Here is a 22096-nt window from a genome sequence, read left to right on the forward strand (position 1 = left end):
TCTTTTCACCAAAATAGGTCATTTTAGTGAATGACATTAGTGCAGTTCAAAATAAAAGGCACTGACTGGGCAGAAATAAAATATATTCAATATAAAAATACAAAACAAACAAAAATATCTTCACATATTTCATTCCCAGAATGTTTTGATTCATGAAATTCACGAAAAGAGTCGTTTGTTAGAGAATTAGACTATGTGCACATTGTATGTTTCTGATTCACTAAAAAGAACCATCACGAGAGTCATAAAAAGTAAAGACTTCAGCTCAAGTAAAGACTTCAGATATACTTTGAAATGGACTTTGGACCTAGTTGTCAGTGAATAGTTTGATCAACAGGGTTGCAGCTAAAATGTAGCCTATATACGAACAACAGCAAACCTTTGTTATCATTCATGCTTTCTTAAAAGGGTTTGAGAAAACAGAGGGCACATTCCTCCTAAATATTGTCTAGAAATGCACACGGACAAGTCTGTAGTACTATATGACATTAAAAAAATGTGTGGTGTGAAGAAGAAAGAGTATCTATGTGTGCAGAGCATGTGTGTATCTTTGGAGGGAGGGCTGCACGTTAATAATGAATAATGGCTGGGTTTGTGCTCACAGCTGAGTGAATTAAACATGAAGCCAGCACTAGAAAACTCACAGGTATGTTCTCTCTCGTTCTGTCTTTATACAGATACATAATATCAGATTTGAACCTTTTTGTCTGTTATATGCTCTAATGAAATAAAAAGCCCTCACACACTTTTTAGAAACACAGTAATTTCCTTGAAACAAATCTCATGAACCTCCTGCAAGATCTGAAGTGTGGTAAAGAGAGTGAGTTTACGGTTTGAAATAGTCTTTTGATAGCTGGTTAGGCTGTCTAAATGAACCGCCTGTCCTGCTGGTTGGGGGTCAGCAGCCGCCTGCATGGTATCTCATGACAGCCTGGTGGAATTTGAGCTCCCACAGGCCACTGCTTTATATGCTCATATCAGGTCCTCGATGTTTGCGAGTGATAATGTGCCATTTCTTTTCACAAATTGAGTGTGGAATAACTGTTTGTAGAAGAGCAGAGACAGACAGATGATGTCCAGACTCTCATTTTCAGTCAGGTATTTCCTTTTATTCTACACTAGAGCTTCATCATTTAGCTCATCACAGATATCAGATGTTGTCATCCACTTTATACCCCATAAGTGCCACCGGTGATGGACGAATAATACTAGATAGGGGGTGTGCTGGAACCCATCCCTTGACAGGTGTAATATTAGGCTACACATCTTCCTCAGTTCCGCAGATCAAGTTTCAAACAGGATTCCCCAGGTAAGATGCTTAAGGGGCGTTGATGTCATTGTATGGAAGTGAGTTGGACCACACTGCTGGGCACAGATAGCAGGTCCACTGAAGACAATAGGAGGACAACGTGGGAGTTTCGACAGGAATTTGGACTGAGCTGGACCATCGAGGGGATTTGGGATGTCGCACCAGACGGGTATTCATGGTAAGTGCACTGCAGCCCATATAGATTTATAAAATTTTAAATTTAGAATAAATCACTTTATATATTTTTTCCTTATCTTCTCCTTTTAGTGAAAGAAAATCATGCATTTTGAGTTAGAAGTGTAATAGATACTATGAAGATATGCAAAAAGTAAAAAAAGAGGGACTTTGGAATAAACCTGTAAAAGCTCTAAATTTGATTAAAAACTTTTGAATCCAAATCTGGCATTGAACTTTTTCAGAATTGCATGGAGTCTATGTACAAATGTGTTTGACTATGGGCAAAGGGAACTATCTATTTAAAAAGAAAAGTTTACTACTAAAAATGTTTTGAGAAGGAATATTGATAGCTCTGCTTAATTCTGGGTTTTAGCAAACAAACTTTTGGTTCTACAGTGTAGTGGTCTATATAGGCTTTAAATAGAGAGATAATATTATGTTATGTTTTATGTGAATGATGATGGGAGGTAATTTAAGCTTACGGACGGAAGCGCTGTTCCTCATCTATCTCACCTGCACCTACATCATTTATGAGTCCTGATGCCCTGTTACCATGGTGAGGCCAAGAATGAGGCACAGTGTGGAAGCAGTGTAACATTTCCTTTGTTTCAGTCAATTTTCCTGGTCTTGTTATAATTTAGAACATGAAATACTAGGCCTATGTAATGGGGTTGTCTCATGCTATTCTTATGATGATTAAAGGTTTGTGGCATAAACTAATTCTTAGGCTTACTCACTGTATCCTGTCTCTGTTGTATTGTCATATGTTGTATACTTCTCTACTGAAACCAGCAACTTCCGACTTGAGGCAGTTCCTTGTGAAGGCGCGACAGGGTGCTGTCAGAATGGTGAAGATTGTTATAAGGAGCGGTGAGTAGGAGCATTTGTTTGTGAGACCATCTGTACATGTAGTATAATATTAGTATTTCAATACCCACAGCATGGTACAAATTTGATGGAGTTTTTGATTAATTTACTGCTATTTACTCTTTCCAGTTAATGAATCAGGCCTCACATTATTTTGTAATAAAATAATACCTACTGCAGAGTAAACCAAGTTCTAAACTATTGCTTAGAAGATCACATATTGGTCATATCATTTAGAAAAGTCATGCTTAAATATAAAATTTCTGAGTCAAAAAAGAGCTGCACTTGATATTATTAGATTTGTAGTGTAATTCAAATCTTAGGATTATGTTTTTATAAATTATAATATTAATGAAATAAATAGCCACTTAAGTGTATTTAAAGTACACTTTTAGGACCATGTTTCGTAACACTCTGAGGTACACTTTAAAAAAGTGCATGTAATGTCAAATTAAAAATATCTCTTGAAAGTCTTTTAAAATTTGTCATGCTTTCAGTAAGAACCTTATTTGATGTGTTGCGTAACATCATAAAGCACATGTAAAGTGGACTACTTGATTAAAAATTTAATTGTAGTGTGTTATTTTACATACACTAAATTGTAGTCCATTAAAAGTAGCCTACAATAAAAAAATTACATGGGAAGATGAACTTAGTCCTACTCAAAAGGCACTCTGAAGTTCAACTAATTGCATTTAATATAAATGTAAATTATAATACATTTCATTAAGTGCAATTAACATGCAATTAAGTGTCTGGAAACAGTACATTTAGTTCACATTAAAGAATGTTATTTCTTTTTTAAGTATATTTTATTTAAGTGTACTTTATCATAGGGGTACCACTTAGGTTCACATGGGTGTTCATCATTTTGAAGTTGTTTTATCATTTAAAACCTAACAAACATATAGATGTTTTGCTTAAAAGTGTGCTTTTGCTATCTTGTAAAATAAAGTACACTTGTTTTGATGTTTTGCCATGTTAGGCTATATACGTTTACCTTAGCAAATATATTTCAGTCACTTGTTGACTCTAAAGAATGTCAAGTAAATGTTGAGATAAACTGGACTGTGGAATGTTATCCATGCAGTGCTAGTGTATGATAACATGGCACTGTGCTGTTTTTGGACCCAGAGTGATAGTCAGTGCATTTATCTGGGACTACTGCAGGTAGTCAGTGTGTGTGTTATGAGGTGTGTATGTGTGTGTATCTGTCTGTGTGTGGTTTAGAACAGCTGGTGTTGGGAGCGTACAGAGAGGTGTCTCAGAGCTGGGATCAAGACTATGACTCATGTGTCCTGCCCATGCTGGACGGTCTGGAGCCCTGTTATATCCTTTATCGCCTCGACTCACAGAACCAGCTGGGATATGAGTGGCTGTTTATCTCCTGGTCACCAGACCAGTCACCAGTAAGTAGGAAACACATGATAAAGTTGAATGTGTACACTCAATACAAACTCTCACCCTCATAGTCTATAAATACTGTTCCCTTTTACCGTATGGCTGAAAGTCAGTTACCCTTCTGTGTGGCCATACCCATTCATTCCACACTACACAGGTGAGGTTAAAGATGGTGTACGCTGCTACCCGTGCCACACTGAAGAAAGAGTTTGGAGGAAGTCACCTGAAAGATGAACTGTTTGGAACAGTCCAGGTGTGTAGACAGGGGTTTATTTGAACATCAAATACGGATGAGTTGAAATTATTTTATGACTGTACTATTACAGTATATGTATATTTACATACATATATAACATACATACATATATACAAAACATTTAACATTTATTGTTTTATTTTATTATTTATTTATTTATTTAAATTACCCTGCTGCATGGGTGTTTTGGGGCAAACTTTTTTCTTTTGCTCATAGAGCAAATAGGAACACAAAAATATTTTTTTGGAGAATCAGCTTGCATAAATTCTGAGATATTCTAAGCAATCAGGATCAAATATTCCAGATAGGAGCTCATTATTCAACATTATGTGATGCCTGAAATCACAACTGACCACACAGAATAGAACAGAATAGAATGTGTTTTCCTGACAAATGAACTTTGCCCATTTGTTTTCTGCACTCTTAAAAAGCTTAAGGTTCTTTATTGGCATCCTTTAACATCCATGCAAACTTTCCACTGGACAAAAGGTTCTTCATGGTGGAAAAAGTTATTAATATTAAAGTGTTCTTCACACTAGGAAAAAAAGTTTTTTTTTTTATTCTTAAAGTTTCTTTTAAGAATCAGAAATGGTTCTTTAATGACAGCACTGAAAAACTTTTGAAATCTTTATCTTTAAGAGTGTAACTTTATTAAGTGGCCACATCTTTTTTTAATTTCTGTTTATACATATATATATGTATGTAATAACTGGGTTGCAGCATTAAACCTACTATGTTTTCTGTTCTGCACTCACCTTTTCTCAGGTTTCTTCAGGTCACATGTTTAGAGGTGTGATGATGTGTCATCTAAGCAATATTTACTATTCTTATCTGCAGGAAGATGTCTGCTTCCAAGGTTATCTACGACACCTGTCCTCGTCCTCCTGTCCGGCTCCTCTCACCACTGCTGAGCAACAGCTCCATCAGATTAAAATAACAGAGGTGAGGAAGGTCAAAAATGTTCATACACAATCTCATACAGTATCTGACAGTTTGACTGCCTGAATATCTATTAAACCAATGTATTTCTTAATAATGCACCTGACAGGACAAAGTGGCACGGGTAAGTGTACTATGATTGATTTTGTTTTCAAGTATGTAAGTATTAAGGGGAATTTTTCACAAAATTTTGTACTTTTCTATTCAGGACGAGAGAAGACGAGTTGCCACCATAAGTGGACAAGCAAAGGTAGCCTCAGTTGTCTAAATACATGTTAATGTAACAGATTAAAGGTTTATATATATATATAATCCTTGTTTTCTGTTATGTGTGTTTTGGATACAGACAGAGATCAGCGTAGAGAGTAAAAATCCGACTTTGCAGGGCTTGGCATTCCCATTGCAAGAAGAGGCTAAACATGCTTTACAGCAACTTAAACTCAAACGCATCAATTACATTCAACTAGTAAGTTCCACATACACACATGCAAAACGCAAATTGTTCAGACTGCCGCATATATATTTAACAGTACAGGTTGCACTGAATAAGCACATACAGTAACAATTACCTTCATTATACATACAAATAAAATGCTTTTGATAGTGCTGTTATATGGCTTTTTTACTTTACCTGATTTTTTTAACAGGATTCTCTACATAATATTACATTTCAGAATAAATTATGCAACAAAACACCTAACTTCAAAATATTCATTATGCAATAAACAAACATTGTTGTTCAAAAGTATGGGGGTAAATAAAGGTCTGGTATTCTCACTAAGCCTGCAATTATTTGATCAAAAATACAGTAATCTTGTAAAATATTATTGCAATTTACAGTGTCACATGACTCTTCAGAAATCATTCTAATATGCAGATTTGCTGCTCACTATTTCTTCTTATTATAAATTTTGAAAAACGTTGTGCTGCTTAATACCTGTGGAAACCATGATATATTGTTTTTAGGATTCTTTGATGAATATAAAGTAAAAAATAAAAAAAGCATTTATTTGAAACAGAATTATTGGGTAACACTGTAAAGGCATCCTTGCTGAATATTTCTTTAAAAATAAAAAATAAAAAATCTTACTGACCCTACTGAACATTTTGAAAAAGAGTTAAACAATTTTAAATTACCACATAGAATATTATGCCTGCTGCACACTCCACATAATCTCAATAAGCCCAATAACAAAGCACTTTTTACTGTATCATCTTTAAGCGGCTGGACACCGAACGAGAGACAATTGAGCTGGTGCACACTAGTCCTACAGAGACCAAAGATCTGCCGAGCAGAATCCCCACTGATACCCCACGATACCACTTATTCCTGTACAAACACGCCCATCAAGGACAGGCACTGGAAGCTGTAGGTTAGTGCCAAAATATTACTGTTAGTATCACAGTATGCCAAATTGGCTTCTCAGTACTGGTAATGAGATTTGTTCTTCAAAGCTAATGTTTGTTATGTTTGTGTTTGAATATGTGGACCAGTTTTCATCTACTCCATGCCTGGGTATAGCTGTAGCATCAAAGAAAGGATGCTGTATTCCAGCTGTAAGAATCGACTTCTGGATGAGGTAGAGAGAGACTATCACATAGAGATCGCCAAAAAGGTACAATAACAGCAACAGTTGATCCTAATACTGTACAGTATGTTTTTTTAAATAACTGTTATACATACAGGCTTCGACCTGAGTAGAAGAGTACAAGAATGTCAGATATTCAAATGAAAAAAATAAAAATAAATCATATTTTACTCACAACTTCATGTAGACCTCCAAAGTACAAAGTGCATATTTTGTTGGTAATCACGAATTAAAATAAGCTATATATTGAACTAACAAGTAAAATAGTTTTACTAATAGTTTAAATAGTTTTACAAGTAAAATAGTTTTACTTAACACAGTTCCTTGAAGTGAACTAATTTACAATATAACAAGTTCCTGCATTTATTTGATGAATCACATCTTCCTTCAGAAATCATTCTAATATGCTGATTTGGTGCTCAAGAACATTTCGTATTATTAGGCTATCAGTGTTGAAAACAGTGGTGCTGCTTAATTTTTTTGTGGAAACTGTGATACTTTTTTTCAGGATTCTTTGATGAATAGAAAGTTTAAAAAGCAGCATTTTTTGACATTTTATAATTTGTAACATTATTTTTAATATCTTTACTGTCACTTTTGATCAATTTATTCCATCACTGCTAGATAAAAGTATCAATATATTGAAAAACAAATCAAATCTTTTGAAACCCAGACCTTTTAATAATAACTTCATAATCCATAACATTTTGACATTCGCTTTAAATCAAATACTCATATTTATCCACATTTGAGTAAATCTGTTTATGTGTGATGTGTGTAGATGGAGATTGATAGTGGAGAGTGCCTGACAGAGGATTTCCTGTATGAAGAGGTTTACCCGAAGCAGCATGCTCTGAAACAAGCCTTCACCAAGCCAAAGGGCCCAACAGGGAAACGAGGGAACAAGCGTCTAATCAGAGGAGCGGGAGAGAATGGAGATGAGAGCTAGAATCATACAATCAGAACATGTAAAATGACATCTGATACACTTATTTAATTTCAACCTCAATTGCCTGTAGCCTGTTTCTTGTCTTAGCTATCCTTTTCATGATTATTATTTTTTATGTTAGATTTTATCTAGTCTTCTTTCACTCTGAAACACATTCTTACATGGTTTTCAATGCCACATAAATGTGTTGTTTAGAAAATGATTTTTATGTTAAAGACAAAATAAAATCTATTAATCTGTCTTGTTAAATCTCCTTTTTGTCTAACCATGAAGAAGTATTATGTTAGTTAACACTTTAACAGGCCTCTATATACACACACAGTACAGTGTATGGCCATTAGTATTTTCACACACACACACACACACACACACACACACACACACACACACACACACACACACACACACACACACACACACACACACACACACACACACACACACACTAATGGCCCAAAACTTTTGCACAGTAGTGTCATATATATATATTTAGTACTAGTATGTGATTATCATACAATAATACTTTCTTACTAGTAATTATGTTATATTTTCATTTATTTAAAATAGATACTCGTTAGTTGTTGTTTGTCAATAGGTTTTTTAAAACATACATGTAAAAAAATATTATTGCACTTTAATATAATTTTTCATATATTTTTTAAAACAGTTATTCCATTGTTTTTTCTTTTATTTTTTCTGGGTTTGTCTCTAAAAGGGTTAATGCATGTGCTGATCCAGGGCCAGTTCTATCAGTTACCAGGATGTTGGGATGTAATTAACCATATAACTAACATTCTGGCAATAAACATTTTCTGGAATTAAACTCATCCCAGCACTACACTTACCTTGCAGTCACCTCCCATCACAGCCCTCGCTGTCGCCTAGAGATCTCTCAGTTAATGCAGCTGGCGCAGAGGTCAATTTCAGCGACTGTTTCAGCATTCCTGGAAAGCTCTTTACTGGGAAAGTCATCCGCCTCTGAAACCGGCACGGGCGCTTTCGTCAGCGACGCACGGCGGCCAATGAAAACGCAGCGACGGTCGAGAGCGCAGTTCTACGAAACACCGAGGGCCCGGTGATGAGGTCGTGGGCGCAAAGATGTAGCGCTCTTCTTGGAATGAAATTCCTAGAACGCGCGTCAACTCATAAAACAGCCACACGTGCTGCAAAGGCGTTTCTTACTGCTCTTATTACAGGAAAATAACAATCCACCAAGCCAAACGACCTATTACTCTAGTTTGAGTACTACTACTAATCTTTTTTGTTTTTGTTTTGCGTCATTTTCGTCCTGATTTCCTGGAGAATATCTGACAGAGAAGGCTCGTTCGGTTTAGACACCATCAGATATTACTGTTTAGATGTTGACTAGATTCGTTCATATTGTGGACGCTTTGTCGCCATTATAGCACTGCTGGAACAATGTCAGCAGCTTTGGCACTTTGCAGGATTCGCGTAAATTTCAGTCTTTCCAAGCTGCCCACTGGTGACGTACAGAAGGTGACGATTTTATGCCCACAACGGTAAGAAATGTATGTGTTTTATATCTAAAGTCATTTTAGTTTCATGGGAACTGTGAAGCGGTCATACCTGTTTGGTGGGTTTTTTCTACACTTGACTAATTTGAGATGAACTGCAGTGGTTACATCACGTAGCCTATATTATATAGGCTTTTATGATTTAACGTAATCCATTACCGATTCCTGCTGCTGATGTTTCGAAATGTAACATTTTGTTCTCATCTAAGCGATTTTAAATGTTGCATTGTGCAATAGGGAGCGAAACATGCACTGAAAGTTTTGTGACCAAGTTGCTGTCTGAGCAAACATGAAAACATTTAATGTAGCCTATATTGCAATGGTTTAAAAATAATTTAGCGGTTGAGTACAGGCCCAGAATTCAGGCGTAATTTAATTTAATTTAGTTTAACTTATTATTTTGTATAATTTTTTTTAATTTTATTTCCATTTCAATACTGAAAAATGTCAATTGTAGTTCAGCTCCATTTCAATCCTTTTTGATTTTATAGACTTAATATATACTTAATATACTTATATAGACTTAATAACATGTCTGTGATCATACTTTGCAGTTTGTTTGAATATAACGAATAAAAACTTTAAAAATCAAATACAGTATATATGTAGTGTCTGTAAAAGAAGGCAATTCAATATTTTGTTGTCATTTCACCTTTCCTGGGCATTTCAGAAATGTGTGTTTTAAGTATGGTATCTTAACCATGATAATTGTTTCACAATGCGAGAAAGAATTTGTTGAGGCAGACGTTGAGACTGAAATAAAAACACCAGCATTCCATTAGAATATGGATCTTATTTATACTGTTTTAGATGTGATATATTTGTTACTTGTTGTCTTGTTAAATCTGTTGTTTACCCTTTTGCTTTCCAACTGAAATTCTTACCACGTTGTGTAAATAGCATGTGAGTGCATTCTCTTGTTCTTGGCAAACTGCACTTCCTTTGTTTGTTCTTTCTTTGAGTTCACTGAAATTATAAATGACAAAGCAATGGTATAGAAAGCACATCGATTTTTAACCTTCGGACTGTTTTCTCAGTTTCTAGATTTAGGGGGAAAAAATCTCTTGATTACACAGTAATTATTCTCAAGAAATGTGTTTTTTTTTTTTTTGCTTTCATAAGAAGGCTCTCATGCCAGAGCCACCTTCAGGAATGGTCGCTAGCCATACAAGTGCCCAAAATGAGGGGGATGAATCAGAGGTTCAACAAGTTCAGCCGTCCCAAGCTGCTCCCTTCTCATGGGCCCCGGCTGAGGACTTGCGTTTCATCACCACCACCTTTCAGTACCTACATACCTCAGGTAGCATATATATTATTTAGTATTTAAGTATTTGATGAACTGATGTGCACTTCTTTCTTATGCTTCATATTTCTCGATTGCATCTGTCCAGTGTCAGCAACTATCAGGTCAAATTCCCTCCATTATAACCGACCAATAAAAACCTAATCAGATTCCGAACAAACATGTTTAATTAAAAACAAAAAGACAATGGAAGTCAATGACTCCCTCGCTCTTCATTTGAACAATCACTGAAGATTATGTCTAATACTGGATTCAATAAACAAGTCATATAGGCTACAGAGTCTCAAGTCATATTTTTATATTTATGTATTTTATGAAGAATAGATTTTGACCAGGGTCCTAAAGTGACTACAGCAACAGTTTATAACCATGCTGATAAATTAAATTATTATAAATTATATTATTTTTAATTATTAAATAAATCATTATCTTTATAATTTAATTATGTTTGTTTTCTAAATTAACATTATTATTATTATTAGTTAGAATAATCCAAATGTAAAATACCTTTCAAAAGTTTGGGTTTAGTAAGGTTTTTTTTTTTTTTTTTTGAAAGAAGTCTCTACTCACCAATGCTGCATTTATTTGCTCAAAATACACTAACAGCAATTATATTGTGAAATATTTGTCGAATTTGTTGAATAAAGTATTCTTTTAAAAGAAACAAAAACCATACTGATCTCAGTTGATAGTGTATGTCATATTAATATAGTTTCTTTATGTTTTAGGATGGTACTGGGGTAGTATGACAGCCAGCGAGGCAAGGGATGCCCTAACTGGAGCATCAGAAGGGTCTTTCCTTGTCCGCGACAGCAGCCATCCACTCTACCTCTTCACCCTGTCCGTACAGACGTGGAGAGGTCCCACTAATGTCCGCATCGAATACGACAGCGGCCGATTCCGTCTCGATTCCAGTTTTCCAGTCCGATCTAGCCTGTTGTCCTTTTCTGCTCTTCCTAGTCTCGTGCAGCACTATACATCCACGAGTCAAGGGGAGGAGAGGATAGCAGAAGAACATCACATGGTGTCAAAGGACAATGGCATCCTGCTGAAGCTCAGGAAGCCCCTGTACAGGCCTCAGGGCTTTCCAACATTACAACACCTCACACGCCTCACTATAAACAGACATACAGATTGCCTTACACAGCTGCCACTGCCGCGGCCACTGCTGCTGTACTTGCAAGAATACCCCTTTCAGGTGTGAGGACGTTTGGCAGGATGTTGGTGCATTTCAAGGGGGTTCGTTTTTGCAAAGTCACAAGTGATTTAGCCAAAATTTGCAAATATTGCGCCCTGGCAGAATCATGGGTACTTTTATTTTAGTCATATGTTAAAGTAGGTGTGCAAATAAGCAAGGACTATTTTGTGTATATATTTTTTTTAGATATTTGTAAATACTTCTCATTTTAGTAAAAAAAAAAATGTTTCTATATCTTTCTGTGCTTCTAAGAATGGAGCTTCAACTCTGCATACATAGCCTACTACTATTCCCAGAACAATGAGAAAATAAAAAACAAAAGAAGTATATATAAATAATACTGTGTTCTGACTGTAATACTGTCTCCAAAGGTGTTTTTTCCTCAGAAAGCAATTTATTTAGAAACAAAGTCTGCAATTATTGCACTTTTTAAATACTGTTTATAGAGATTATTTTAGAAAGTAGTTGACAATGACAATTTTTATTTGTTATTAAGCTGATAAAGGAACTAGATTCCAGTTAGAAATCTGTCAGAAACCGTCATAGATGCCCTGGCAGTATGAGTCCATGTGCTTGTAATCAGAGTTTAATAAGACATTTTAACAGACAACATCATTATTCCAGGATAAGTTAAGGGCTTTTTTTCCACACACCAAACACATGGATAAAATTTGGGCTGTAACATAACAGCAAAGAAAAAACAGCAACATGAAAAACATCGTCTTTGAATGTGTAGGGCAATGAACTTCCATTCTACATTTGAAGTAATGTAGGCTAATGTTTTTATTTATTTATTTTACCTAGCAATAGTACAAATAATATTTCAGTACACATGATGACATTCGATAAGCATCTTGTAACGTAATTTTCTTATAATCAACTTCAGCAGAGGAACATCTTGCCGTTTTATAAACACACAGGATTAATTTTCATCACATTGTCGTGTGCATGTCTATAGTTGTGTATTTTATTTTTATTTTTTATAAGCAAGAAGTGTACTTAATTAAATGCTAAAACTAATCTGAGACATCACTTTACCACTCTTTATTTATTTTGTACTCACTAACATACATGTCAGTTGTTAAAGTCATATTAAGTGTCACACACTGTTAGTAGGCCTAGGCTATACACACATCTTAAAGGGATACTCCATCCCAAAATGAAAATTTTGTCATTAATCACTTACCCCCATGTCGTTCCAAACCTGTAAAAACTTCCTTCGTCTTCGGAACACAATTTAAGATATTTTGGATGAAAACCGGGAGGCCTGTGACTGTCCCATTGACTGCCAAGTAACTAACAGTGTCAAGGTCCATAAAAGTCATCATCAGAATACTCCATCTGCCATCAGACGTGCAATCTGGGTTATATGAAGCAACGGGAACACTTTTTGTAAGCTAAGAAAACAACTGAAATACAATAAGTTCTCTGGGGATGAAAAGATAATGGAACGCAACACTGATCCATTATTATACGGGACAGTTGGCATATGGACATCACTAAAAATAATGACAACGTAGTTCACAGTGCACATGTTGATTCAATTATTTATCACACATAATTCATACTAATTTCACAGGCTCATTTGTGCTGTCATTTTGTTTATTAATTATTATTATTATTATTATTATTATTATTATTATTATTATTATTTTTTTTTTTTTACCGGATTATGAAGAATTCGAGGCTAGTTCAGGACTTTTATTTTGAAAATGACATTGTGCGTCAGGCGGATTGCAGATTTGCCTTGTCATAAGGTTGCACATTTCACTTCGAATGTTTATGACGATATGGCGGAAGGAGAGGAGCCGTAAGTGAAATTTTATACAAAACTGCACATAAATCCCTCGTAACAGTGCTTTTAGTTCAATCAACAGGACGCAAGAACGTTAACTTGCGGGTAGCAGAGCATGAATGAACCTTCTTTTACTCTCTCTTTTTAGGGAGAAGAAAAGAAGGAGAATAGAGGAGCTGAATGAGAAGTTAGTGAAATGAAAGATAAGAATTTAGATGTGGCAGCCAGCAGGTTTGCTTTGGGAGGTGTTGATTCTTATAATGAGCTTCATCTGTACTGCAGATATTGTTCAGACATTATTTTGAACAGCTCTCCGCATATAGGCCCACTGTACATAAAATACAATGTAATCTATCTGAAATCTCGGCGAAAGCTTGCGAAACCTCCAAACACTGCTGTTTGCACACATGCCTTAATGTTCTTTCAAAACATTTAATAAAAAACGCTTTCTTATTATTAATTATGAAATTTACCTAAATTAAGTGCCATTCAAGCCATACCTTAGTTACTATTGTACATAAAAAAAAAATTATTGTATATTATGTTATATGTGACCCTGGACCACAAAACCAGTCATAATCATAAATTAATCATTAATACATTATCTAAAAGCTGAATAAATAAGCTTTCCATTGGTGTATGGTTAGGAGAGATACAACTATTTGAAAATCTGGAAAATGAGGGTGAAAAAAAAAAATCTAAATACTTAGAAAATTGCCTTTAGAGTTGTCCAAATTAAGTCCATGGCAATGGATATTACTAATCAAAAACTAAGATTTGCTCTCTTTCTCTCTCTCTCTCTCTCTCTCTTTCTCTCTATAGTAAATTTACAAAATAACTTCTTGGAACATGATCTTTTCTTAATATTCTGATGATTTTTGGCATTAAAGAAAAATCAATAATTTTGACCCATACAATATATTTTTGGCTATTGCTACAAATATACTATATACCGGACTTATGAGTGGTTTTGTGGTCCAGGGTCACAAATGTGAATGTGTTTTGTAATTACTAAATAAACTGAGTAGTGAGTGTGCTGTATTTCTAAATATCTTCTGTATTTCTCCACAGTATGGTTGTGGATGGAGGGAGTGTGGATCACACAGAATGGCAGGGAAGATGGGACCATCTCAAAAAGTTCTTAGAGAGAGCTGGACCCTTCACTCATCCGGATTTTGAACCCAGCACTGAGGTATGACATAAATCTCAATGCACTCTGTTATACTAAATGTAATATATCATATAATTCAATGTAATATATATTCCAGACCCCATTTAAAAATGTTTACGTTAATCTATGGCTACGTTTAGGGAGATAATCAGTCAATCATAAAGGTCAGTTTTGGAGGCATTTTATCAGAACAATTAATTTTATTTTTTCAATTCATTTTTCTTTGGGTAAATTACTAATTTATTTATTGTGCATTTATTGTGCTTTACTTCTTACCAAATTAAATAAATAAATAAAAATAAATAAAAGTTTTACAGCAAGAGCATTTTTCTTATAATCCACGCCTGATAGGACAGAGTGTTTTGACTGAGGTTATCATGGAGTTATTACATTATTGTAACAGATAAAGATTCATGCTGAAAATGATCGTGCATACGGTAATTTTTCTTCTGTTTACCTTTTTTTTTTTATTTTTTTAGCTATATGCAGAATATTTGATTCAGGTTCTGTCAAATCAAGCATTAAAATACAACAGAACATCTAAACACACACACACACACACACATACATATACATATACATATATATATATATATATATATATATATATATATATATAAATATTCAGAATCATCGTTCAAACAGCTGATAAAACATCATAATAACCCACCATTGTCATAAAGGACTATAATTTTTGAGCTATTTTAGAATTTCATGAGACCTGTCGGTTTGTTGTAAAACCTGAATGTTACTCTACTCTCTTCTCTTTTCATAAACTGTGCACATCATCTTCTAGTCTCTCCAGTTTTTACTGGACACATGCAAAATTCTGGTTATTGGAGCCGGTGGACTTGGTTGTGAGCTGCTCAAAGATCTGGTACAGTTTTTGTTGTTCTGTATTTTTTTTAGACAGATTCTTGTTTGTTTAATGGATAATGACAGCTGCAATACTCTATACCTTGTAATTACAAAGAGGCTAATTGCTGTGTTTTGTCCTATCATGCTCATACATGGTGCAATTTTATCACCCAGGCCTTGTCAGGTTTTCGGCACATTCATGTGGTGGACATGGACACCATTGATGTTTCTAACCTCAACAGACAGTTCCTCTTCAGGTTAGTCTTAGTCAGCTGACAGCTGTCTTTTTGAGCCTTTTCTTGATCTTTTTTATTAATGTAAACTGATTGCTGTTGTATCTACAGACCAAAGGATGTGGGCCGACCAAAAGCAGAGGTTGCAGCAGACTTTGTAAATGGCAGGGTCCCAGGCTGCAATGTTGTCCCGTATCCTTCAAAGTGTATTAAATGTAGCCTGGATGTTCAAGTTCTAAAAACATTCCTTTAATCGTTCCCTCAGGACATTTTCATTTTTGGGCATGTTGAAATGCTGCTATATGTTTCTATGTGATACAGTACCATTCAAAAGTTTGGGGTCAGTAAGATTTCCAAAAAATATTAAGTACCACAACTAGGGTTGGGAACCGAGAACTGGTTCTTATTCAGATTTCCACAAAAATATTAAGTAGCACAAGTTTTCAACATTTATCATAATAAGATTTTTCTCTTGAGCACAAAAATCAGCGTATTATGACAATGATTTCTTAAGGATCATGTGATGCTGAAGTTTTGAGTAATGGCAGCTGAAAACCAGCTCTGCCATCAAAGGAATAAATCACATTTTAATATAGGCAAATGTAAAACAACTGTAATAATATTCCAAAATATTACTGTTTTTGCTATATTTTGCTAAGAGGAGTGTATGTCAAAATATTTGTATTTACCTTAATAAACAATGCAGACATTTTAAGAAAATCCAGGACTTGGATGAGACATTTTACAGGCGTAAATACCCTATAAACTTTTTTTCTTCTTTCTAAAATGTCATAGCTTGTCTTAACCCAATATTATATATTATATATTATATATATAGTTTTGACCTGCATTGTGAGACTGTTGTTTTCATATATTATGACACTTTTTGGGAGCAGTTTTTGCTTGGAAATCTGACTAATGTAACTGTTTTTTTATTATTTTTGTTGTTACTGTCTAGAATTTCACATAGTAGTCTGTGGCCTGGACTCTGTTGTTGCCAGAAGATGGATGAACGGGATGCTGGTATGTGTTTATTGTCCTGAACATCTAAAAAACTGTCAGTATAAATGCATAGACCTAAAGTCCTCTCTAAGCAGTTTAATAAAGTGTTTCTATTCTGTGAGAAGGGCTTATATTATAGTTTATGCATTTTGTTTTATATATTCACATAGCTATATATTTTATAGCTATATTATATATTCACATAGCTAGAAATATGAGATAATGTGCTTGTTAATGTTTACTAATGTACTTATTAAACATTACCTAATGATTACCAGATTGTTATTTAATGTAAATTGAAATGCTTACAAATGTCATTAAACTTTCACTTCATATGATCATGCACTTCTTGAAACTTTTCTATTTGAATATATTTACATTTACATTTACATTTAGTCATTTAGCAGACGCTTTTATCCAAAGCGACCTACAAATGAGGACAATGGAAGCAATCAAAAACACCAAAAGAGCAATGATATATAAGTGCTATAACAAGTCTCAGTTACGCAGTATACGTAGCAAGGGCTTTTAAATAATATAATAAATAAAAAGAAAACAGATAGAATAGAAAAAGAATAGAGCAAACTAGTGTTAGAGGTCTTTTTTTATAATTGTATAATAAATGAAAAGAAAATAAATAGAATACAAAAAGATTAGAAAGGTAGTGAGATTATTTTTTTTTTTAAATAGAATTAGAATAGTGAGTGCAAAAGTTAGAGGGTCAAATAAAGAATATATATTAACTAACCATCTGTTAAACATTATATAATGTGTCTTAATGATTTATTACCTTGTTTTGTCTTTCTCAGTTATCTCTGCTGATTTATGAAGATGGTGTCCTAGATCCCAGTTCCATTATTCCATTAATAGATGGAGGCACAGAGGGCTTCAAGGGCAATGCCCGAGTCATTCTTCCAGGCATGACAGCTTGCATCGATTGCACCCTTGAGCTCTACCCTCCACAGGTGCACACTGGGATTTTGTGTTAAGTTGAATTTCAAAAGCCTTTTGTCATACTCATTTTTGTCCCTTACACAGATAAACTTCCCGATGTGCACTATAGCCTCTATGCCACGGTTACCAGAACATTGTGTTGAATACGTCCGCATACTGCTTTGGCCCAAAGAAAAGCCTTTTGGAGGTACTCAATCTGCACAGAGTCTAAAACAACCATTGGATATTTGGTTATGTTGCTGCTAGGTAGTCTGCTATTATTTCACATTTGAATGTGTTTTCCTCAGACGGTGTAGCCCTAGATGGAGATGACCCAACACACATCCAGTGGGTGTACCAGAAATCTCTGGAAAGAGCAGCAGAGTTCAGCATCACTGGGGTGACTTACAGACTCACCCAGGGTGAGTGAGAAGGGCCTGTCAGTGGGACTTTATTAGCAATTTTGTAAACAGTTGTAAACCGTTTTGATGGAGACAATGTCCAGAGATACTCTAATGTACAAAATAATCTTTTAAAACAAATCAATATTATTATTTAGCAAGGATTTGTTAAAATCTATCATGGTTTTCAAACACACATCAGCTGTACAACTGTTTTCAACATTGATAATCATAAGAAATGTTTCTTGAGAAGCAAATAAGCAGTAGAATGATTTCTGAAGGATTCTGTGACGATGAAGACTGGAGTGATGGCTTCTGAAAATTCAGCGTTGCCATCATCAAGGCTGTATTACACTTAAAAAAATATATAAAAATAGAAAAAAGTTATTTTAAATCATAGTAATATATCACACTTTGAGCAAATAAATGCAGCCTTGGTGAGACTTTTTTTTTTTTTTTTCAAAAACATAAAAACCTTACCCTAAACTGTAGTGTATAAACCTTGAAATGGAAAATTGGAGGTCATAGGTTCACTGATCGGGAACCCGAACCATATTGAGAGACCTGAATATCAGAGGAACCTATAGGTGCTTCATTCCGGGGGTCTTTTGACTCAGGACAGTTAGCAACCACCCAGAACAATGTGATACAACCAAATAAATACACTCAATATGCAATAGCATACTGTACCTATGCCCTGGCAACCACCCACAACGCACTAGCATCATGGTGCATAAATTTGCATAGGCAAGCACTATTGTTATTTCTTTTAGAAAATGTCAAAATCAAGTTTATACTTATAATCGTACACATTGCAGTTTGTAGGTTATTGTTCAGAAGCTCCTATTGTTGATGTTCTACCTCACCTGTGTTTCAGGGGTCGTGAAGAGAATAATTCCTGCTGTGGCTTCTACAAATGCTGTAATTGCTGGTATGCTGACATTGCAAGTGTTCTCTGGTTTAATGATGCTTGATTTTCTTTTGATATTTTTCAATAAGTCAAGCTGTAACTGTAAATAGAGCTTCTTCCTTTCTTCACATTTCAGCTGCTTGCGCCACCGAGGTTTTTAAAATTGCCACGAGGTAAGTTATAACGACTTATTTCCCAGGAGAGAACATTGAATTCATTGTTCATTCACATGTCTGATTTATTCTTTTACTTCTGCTGAACAGCGCCTATGTTCCCCTGAACAACTACCTGGTGTTCAATGATGTGGATGGGCTGTACACGTACACCTTTGAGGCTGAGAGAAAGGTTAATGATTTGAACATGATTTAAAGGACATAACTAAAAAATGACATTAATTAGGGATGCACGATATTGGATTTTTGCCGATATCTGATATGCCGATAATTTTAACTCATTTTGGCCGATACCGATATATAATTACTTTTAACAGGAACTTATTTGTTAGAATTAAATAAACAACAATAAAGTTATTTTATGATGACAGTACATTGAAGATTTGAAAATAACTATAAATAAACTTTATATTAATCACTGCATTTTTTTTCCAGAAAGATGCAGTGGTAACCTTAACATTTTATTTTATAATTTACCATTTGTAAATGGTCTAAAGCAAAAGAGTTGTAAAAATTCTGAATATATTTTAGAGCTCATGATTTGTTTATAACATTAAATATTAATGAATAAATCAGTAGGTATAAATAAAATTATTTAAGTGTGATGTTTGTGACATTTTTTTGTTCATGTAAGGTATAGCTTCTGACCTTTAAATCAAAACATACTCATGATTTTATGGCCTCAACTACTGCTTTATTTAATCAGAAACAGTCTAAATATTATTTGTTTATTTTGCTTTCATTCTATTAGAAGTTGGCCAACAGTGCCCCCTAGGAATTAAAACTTCTTACTGAGCGGGTATTAGGACCCGGGGGAGGCTGCCACTGCTGCCACTGCAATATTACTGTTTACTCAAAAGCTGCATCCCAAATGGCGCACTATTCACTATGCACTCATACACTATGTACTCATCCATGTAGGATGTATGAATTATATAAGGTTATTTTGTCATTCGTAATCGGAATCCGAAAGCCCCTCCCTCTTCGCTACGTAATTAAAGCTGCAACAGTTGAGTGCATGAAGTGTCCAACATCTTTGTTTTTTCGGTTATTTAAGTGCATCATCCGGGTCTTTAAAGTGCACTTTTTCCTTTTGGAATTTTCAGTGTGAACGCACTACTCGCATGAATAAGTACGTGATTTGGGACGCACCTTAACTCTATCATACACCGAATGCATACGTGTATTCTCAGTTTAAATGCAGCGATCCAAAACAGTGAATCAAATCACCATTCAGGCAAAACTTTGCTTCAAGAATGAGCCACAATGCTGACGTGATCTAATCGCTAGCACACCCTGAACACATGTGAATTATTGTATTCCTCTTATCGGCAAGAAATATCGGCATAATTTTTCATATCGGGCCGATATTTACATTTAAAGCCATTATCTGATGATTCTGATACTGGTCCGATAATATTGTGCATCCCTAATGCTAAATGTGTCTGTGTAGGAGAACTGTTCTGCCTGTAGTCAGGTGCCACAGGACCTGCAGTTCCCACCTTCAGCTAAACTACAAGAGATTCTGGACTACTTGACTGAAAATGCCTCTCTGTGAGTCACAGTATTCATTCATGCTCATCTATGGTTTTCTTTTATCATACTTGTTTTGTTTTATTTATTTATTGAATTTACCATGAATGTCACCATGAAAAGACAAACATCAACAAAATATATACATAAGATATATAGATGCATACCCATACACACATACTGTATAGTCATATACATACATTCTTAGAATATATACCATATAAAATAGTTAAACAGCTAAAGAGATTTTTTTTTTTTTTAAATTTAGAGTACAAGCACATTGATTATCTAAACATATGGCTTACAAATAAAGAGACAAGATTACAAATACTTACCAACTTATCTTCTTGACCTTTTCATATTCTTGAAATTTATTCCTAACAAACTAAATTGATACATAAATTTCATATAGCTTTTTTTGTTTATTATCACCCTAAATTATGACTATATTAATTAAATGGTTAGATACACTTGCGATTAAATTATAATTTAGACGAACACATATCAACGAAATGGCAATACCAATATAAATGCATAATATCTTCTTCTGTTCTAAACCAAGCCTACTGAAAGAATCTGATTCATCTTGCCACTTACATTTATTATATTCCTTTTAGTTAAAAAAAATTTAATGTGACAATGTTAAATATGATGAAAGGCAAAAAAATGTGTTGTCCTCATGTGTTAACTGGTATCTTTTCTGAAGCTGTTTCCTCCTGTTTGTAATAACACTGAATCCTTTGTCCACTAGTCAAATGAAGTCTCCTGCCATCACAACAACTTTGGATGGAAAAAACAAAACTCTGTATTTACAGGTTAGAAAATTTCCAACATGTTCCAGACTTGTCATATTTAGTTCACTTAAATTATGATTTTCTGAACATGCGTTTTATGCTTTAGCTGTTTATTTTTTAATACATTTGAATCTGTTTGGTTTTATTTTCAGACCGTAGCATCTATTGAAGAGAGAACGCGACCAAATCTAAACAAAACGCTTAAAGGTGATTGACAGTCTATTGTGATATCATGTAGTATATGTAACTATTTAATAAGTGCATTTCAAAAATATATTGATGTTGTTTAATGCCTTAAATGCTTGCAGAGCTTGGATTAGTGGATGGACAGGAACTGGCAGTGGCTGATGTCACCACTCCTCAGACTGTGCTCTTCAAGCTCAACTTCATCTCATAGGACAAATGCTTCATTCTTAGACAGTTACAAGTGGTTATTGCAGTCATCATCAAAATGAAGCAGCCTTTGAAATGTAGTGTATAAACTCAACATATCAGCAGAGACATCACATGCACATGCTCGGCTGGAATCGCTGCAGTTTGTATTTAGATTTTATGGTCAACTCTGTCCATCAAAGACACTTACAGGAGACTTTTGTTTCGTTGTCTTGCACTGCTATAGTCGTAGAAGTCATTTTGGTGGATTTCTTTTTTTATGCAAACTGTTTATCTATTTATTTTGTTGTTGTGCATTCACAGTATCTTGTTCAATGTCTTGTAGAAAAAAAAGGGTAATGTTTTGAATTAAATTTGAAAACCATATTTTAAACAAG

The 22096-nt window shown here is 34.6% G+C and overlaps 3 protein-coding genes across 12 annotated transcripts; all 3 read left to right on the forward strand.

Annotated features, from left to right (window-relative positions):
- Positions 1–422: 422 nt before the first annotated feature.
- Positions 423–7719, forward strand: LOC109061213 (twinfilin-2-like). 7 transcript variants are annotated; one of them, XM_019078347.2, is made up of 12 exons: positions 423–646; positions 1276–1487; positions 2279–2356; positions 3584–3762; positions 3912–4007; positions 4848–4952; positions 5059–5073; positions 5158–5199; positions 5296–5415; positions 6172–6322; positions 6444–6565; positions 7320–7718. In XM_019078347.2, exons 2-12 carry the CDS (start codon positions 1463–1465, stop codon positions 7485–7487), a joined length of 1101 nt encoding a protein of 366 aa, XP_018933892.1. In that variant the 5' UTR covers positions 423–646; positions 1276–1462; the 3' UTR covers positions 7488–7718. The 7 variants fall into 7 exon arrangements, with proteins under 7 accessions (XP_018933892.1, XP_042590340.1, XP_018933894.1 ...); XM_019078349.2 differs by lacking the exon at positions 423–646 and adding an exon at positions 833–1098; XM_042734405.1 differs by lacking the exon at positions 423–646 and having other exon boundaries at positions 833–1487.
- Positions 7720–8622: 903 nt separating this feature from the next.
- On the forward strand, positions 8623–11861 carry LOC109061216 (cytokine-inducible SH2-containing protein-like). 3 transcript variants are annotated; one of them, XM_019078353.2, is made up of 3 exons: positions 8623–9016; positions 10145–10322; positions 11054–11861. In XM_019078353.2, the coding sequence occupies exons 1-3, from the start codon at positions 8996–8998 to the stop codon at positions 11527–11529; spliced, it is 675 nt and encodes a 224-aa protein (XP_018933898.1). In that variant the 5' UTR covers positions 8623–8995; the 3' UTR covers positions 11530–11861. The 3 variants fall into 3 exon arrangements, with proteins under 3 accessions (XP_018933898.1, XP_018933902.1, XP_018933903.1); XM_019078357.2 differs by having other exon boundaries at positions 8623–9007; XM_019078358.2 differs by having other exon boundaries at positions 8623–9007; positions 10148–10322.
- Positions 11862–13241: 1380 nt separating this feature from the next.
- On the forward strand, positions 13242–22096 carry uba3 (ubiquitin-like modifier activating enzyme 3). Of its 2 annotated transcripts, XM_019078344.2 has the most exons (18): positions 13242–13333; positions 13467–13505; positions 14390–14510; positions 15286–15366; positions 15522–15604; positions 15692–15772; positions 16287–16330; positions 16539–16603; positions 17392–17547; positions 17621–17723; positions 17824–17937; positions 18794–18847; positions 18963–18999; positions 19090–19171; positions 20453–20553; positions 21284–21347; positions 21479–21533; positions 21635–22096. In XM_019078344.2, exons 1-18 carry the CDS (start codon positions 13314–13316, stop codon positions 21721–21723), a joined length of 1389 nt encoding a protein of 462 aa, XP_018933889.1. In that variant the 5' UTR covers positions 13242–13313; the 3' UTR covers positions 21724–22096. The 2 variants fall into 2 exon arrangements, with proteins under 2 accessions (XP_018933889.1, XP_018933890.1); XM_019078345.2 differs by lacking the exon at positions 13467–13505 and having other exon boundaries at positions 13246–13333.

This window comes from Cyprinus carpio, chromosome B11 (genome assembly GCF_018340385.1).
Source record: "Cyprinus carpio isolate SPL01 chromosome B11, ASM1834038v1, whole genome shotgun sequence".
In the NCBI taxonomy this organism is placed as follows: domain Eukaryota; kingdom Metazoa; phylum Chordata; class Actinopteri; order Cypriniformes; family Cyprinidae; genus Cyprinus; species Cyprinus carpio.